At 40.3% G+C, this 4,062-nt stretch overlaps 1 protein-coding gene across 1 annotated transcript in view; it reads left to right on the top strand.

Moving 5' to 3' along the window:
- Positions 1–860: 860 nt before the first annotated feature.
- The window catches only part of FAM194A (family with sequence similarity 194, member A), a gene marked incomplete at its 3' end in the record, with an annotated part of 62,569 nt that continues 59,367 nt past the window's right edge, over positions 861–4,062 (top strand). The window contains exon 1 of the mRNA XM_006903058.1: positions 861–975. Coding sequence (XP_006903120.1) covers positions 861–975 — 115 coding nt within the window. The remainder of the gene's footprint in view (positions 976–4,062) is intronic.

Here is a 4,062-nt window from a genome sequence, read left to right as displayed (position 1 = left end):
AAGATGGGCAGTCTCCTCCCCTAAAAGTTTATAGTCTTGGACACCTGTTGGAGGGCTTCTTGTGAGACACATTGGACTAGATAGTGGTGGAAGTGAGATTCCCGCAGACATAAAAAAGAATGAGTTCCAAAGATTAGACTTAATACAAAGTCATTGTATTTGCTTGAGCTAATTCTGCTAGAAGAGGTTCTGATGGCCGAGCAGTTAGAAGTTGTGCTGCCTATCCAAAGGGACACGGTTCAAATGCATCAGCTACTCCACGGCATGGACAGTCTGTTCCTGCACAGCTTACTGCCTTTGAAAAATTACCAGAAGGAGAATTCACAGGAAATCTAATCAGGATTTTGAATCTTTGTATAAATGCTATTTGATTGTTAAAATGCATTCTATTTTAAAAAATAGGTAAAGAGAGCTCTGGTGGCCTAGTGGCAAGAAACTGCACTGCAATCCCAGACATAGGCGGTTCAAATCCACCAGATGCTTTGCTGGAAAAGGAGGGGCAATCTCTCTTGTACCAGTCAGATCCGATTTGATGGTACACACACACAAAATAATAAAATTTAAAGTTGATTCTGAGTCGTAATAGCACCCCATCCAGCTTCCAGTACTATAAATCTTTTCAAAGGAAACAGCCTGGAGCCACTGACCTTTCAATTAACAGTGCACATTAGTAACATTAGTCACCATTACTTAACAACTCATTTTGTTGTTGTTATTGATTGCTGTCCAGTCGAGCACAACTCATAGCAACCCTATGAACAAAATACCTGAAGCCTTTCTATAACTACTATTGTTTCTCAAAGTACATAGAATTTCCAGAGGCATGTTATTTAAGAAGTGGATGCCACTAGGCTAACTCAATGTCTCTTCTAAATTTCAGGATTGTCTATCAAAGTTTGTATCCAGGAATTCCAGAAGCAATACAAACAGACGAAAGCTGGCTACAAGATTTGTCTGGTCAAAAGAAGTTGCAACGTGAGCTGATTTCTTAGCTTTTGGTGGGAGATGGGATAGCATATTGTAAAAGAACATGAGTTTAAAAGGGCAGAATGGCTAGGTTTAAACCAAGCTAACACATAAGCTAACATTGTGCAGATAAGTTGCTTAACATCATTAATCACAGGTTCTTTATCTGTTGATAAGAATACTTCAATAATGGGATTGTTATGAGATCAACATTAAATTAAATATTTAAATTATCTAGTAGTTGATATTTAATAAGTGGTAGCATTTCTGTTTGTGTCAAGAAGTAATCTAAAAATAACATCTTAATAAAAATATATGATCTGCCATTTCATTTTGACACATATCTTTATCCTTTTTATTATAACAAAAAAGATGCAATGTTTTTAAAAGTTAGATTGCAAGAAATATAAAATTTAAAAGTTATAATAGGTCAATGTAATTCTTACAGGTTGTTGTTGTTGTTGTTTTTATGTGCTGCAGAGTTGCCTGAGACTTATAGCAGCCTATGTACAACAGCCCTAAACCCTGCTTTATCCGGTGCCAATCTCATTGTCTCTGACACACCTACTTCCATTACCCCAGTCACTGAATCAATCTATCTCATAAAGGGTCTTCCTCTCCTGCGCTGTCCCTCTACCCTCCCAAGCATGATATCCTTCTCCAAGGTCCCTCCTTGCAACATGTCCAAAGTATGTCAGATGAAGCTTCAGAAGGAAGCCCCAAGGAGCTGCCTGTTGAACCCTCTCCAGGACGAACCGGTTCATTTTCTTAGCAATCCGTGGTATATTCAATACTCTTCTCCAAAACCATAGCTCAAAGGCATCAATTATCTTTCTATCCTCCCTAGTCACTATCCAACTCTCCAACACATAGCAAATGATTGCAAAGACCATAGCCTGTATCAGGTGCATCTTAGTCTCCAGAGTGACACCATTGCCCTTTAGTACTTTGGAGAGGTCTCTAACAGCAGACTTTCCCATCACAAAATGCCTTTTAATTTCCTGGCTTCTGGTGCCAAGATTGATGACAGTGGAGCCAAGCAAACTAAAGCTGTGAAACAATCTCAATCTCTTTACCATCCATCCTGATGCTGCCAATTGGCCCAATGGTAAGAAACTTTGTCTTCTTGATATTGAGCCTCAGTCCATATTGAAGGCTGCAGTCCTTGACCTTCTACAGCAAGTGCTTCAGGTCAGGTAATCAATATGAATAGCTTTTCCTTCTAGAATTTTGATACTTAAAATTAATTATTTCACTTATTCATTAAATACATATCTGAGTTCCTTGGAGAGGATGAAACCAAGTTTCTCCTTGAATCTAGGATTTTGAAGCTCCATCTCGCTTGCTTTGGGCATGTGGCCAGGAGAGATCGGTCCTTGGAGAAGGACATCATGCTCAAAAAGATGAAGGGACAGCACAGGAGAGGAAGACCCTGGATGAGATGGATTGATACAGTAACTGGGGCACTAATTATTTTTTTTTATACTTCTAACATCTAATACATTTCTTATAAATTCATTTTGTGTATCACCATCTTCTTCCCTCCTCCTGATATATTAATACAAGATCAGTGAAATGTATTTTCTTCACTGCTGCTTCCCTAGAGTAGGGCTTGACCTATGATAGGTGCTTGGTATATGGTGGTGGTGGTGATTGTTATGTGCCATCAAGTCGCCTGTGACTCAGCGACTCTATGTACAGCCATTCTGAAGCTTGTGCTATCCTGAGCCAGTCTCACCTACCCCTATTGCCCCAGCAACTGTATCAATTCCTCTGGTACTCTCTGCTTTTGGCCAAGTTCTATCTAACATTGGCTATGATGTCCCTAGTGCCACGGCCTCTTACAAACACAGCTTATACTTCTGGTAGTTTCTGTCAATGTCCTGTTCCAGTCACTTTTGGAACTTCAGCAGCATTTCACTTGCATGTGGTATTAGTGATTTTTAAAAATTATTATTATTGCCTTCTAGTCGAGCACGACTCATAGTGACCCTATGAACAAAAGGCTTGAAGCCTCTCTACAACTATTGACAATTATCAAAGTTCATAGGGTTTCCAGAGGCATGCTATTTAGAAAGTGGATGCCACTCCTATTGTTTTTATATGCTATCGAGTCACTTGCGATGTATAGCGACCCTATGTACTGCAGCTCTGAACCATTCTCCATCCTAAGCCAGTCTCACTAACTCCGACAAACCAACCCCCATCACCCTAGTTACTGTATCAATCCATTTCATCTTGGGTCTCCCTCTCCTGCATTGTCCATCCACCCTTCCACGCATGATCCTTCTCCAAGGACCGATCTCTCCTGGTGATTGTGCCCACAATAAGTGAGGTGAAGCTTCAAAATCCTAGCCTCCAAGGAAAGGCTTGGCTTCACTCCAAGACAGACCTATTTGTTTACTTGGCAGTCCATGGTATGTTCAAGACTCTTCTCCAGCACCACAACTCAAAGGCATCTATTCTTCTTCTGTTATCCTTAGTCATTGTCCATCTCTTTAAAGCATAACACATAATTAAGAAGACCATGGCCTGGATTAGGCTCACCTTTGTATCCAGACTGCCATCGTTGCTCTTCAGCACTCTGGAGAAGTTTATGGCAGCAGATTTTCCCAGTGCAATTTGTCTTTTGATTTTCTAAATGCTGGTGTTAAGAGCGTTGATTGTGGATCTGAGCAAGCTGTAATTGTTAACAGCCTCAATCTCTTCTCCATCTAATAATGATGCTACCCATTGACCCAGTGGTGAGAATCTTTGTCTTCTTGATGTTGAGCTTCAATGCATATTGAAGACTACAGTCTTTGACCTTTTGCAGTGCTTCAGGTGCTCCTCAATTTCACCATGCAAGGTTGTGTCATCTGCCTGCCACAGGTTGTTAATGAGTCTTCCTCCAATCCTGATGCCAGACTCTTTCTTATAAAGCCCTGATTCATATACTTCTTGTAGTTTTCTGTCAATGGATTATTCCAGTCACTTTTGAAAAATCTTCAGCAGCATTTTGCTTGCATGTGGTATTAGTGATATCACTTGAAAATTTCCACACTCTAATCAAAATGGCCTCTCTACGCTCCAGTGCAATCTTCAGAGTTTCTTCTG

Source organism: Elephantulus edwardii, unplaced genomic scaffold, assembly GCF_000299155.1.
Source record: "Elephantulus edwardii isolate Elephantulus edwardi_28Jun2011 unplaced genomic scaffold, EleEdw1.0 scaffold00502, whole genome shotgun sequence".
NCBI lineage: Eukaryota > Metazoa > Chordata > Mammalia > Macroscelidea > Macroscelididae > Elephantulus > Elephantulus edwardii.
This window is presented reverse-complemented; position numbering and strand designations above follow the sequence as displayed.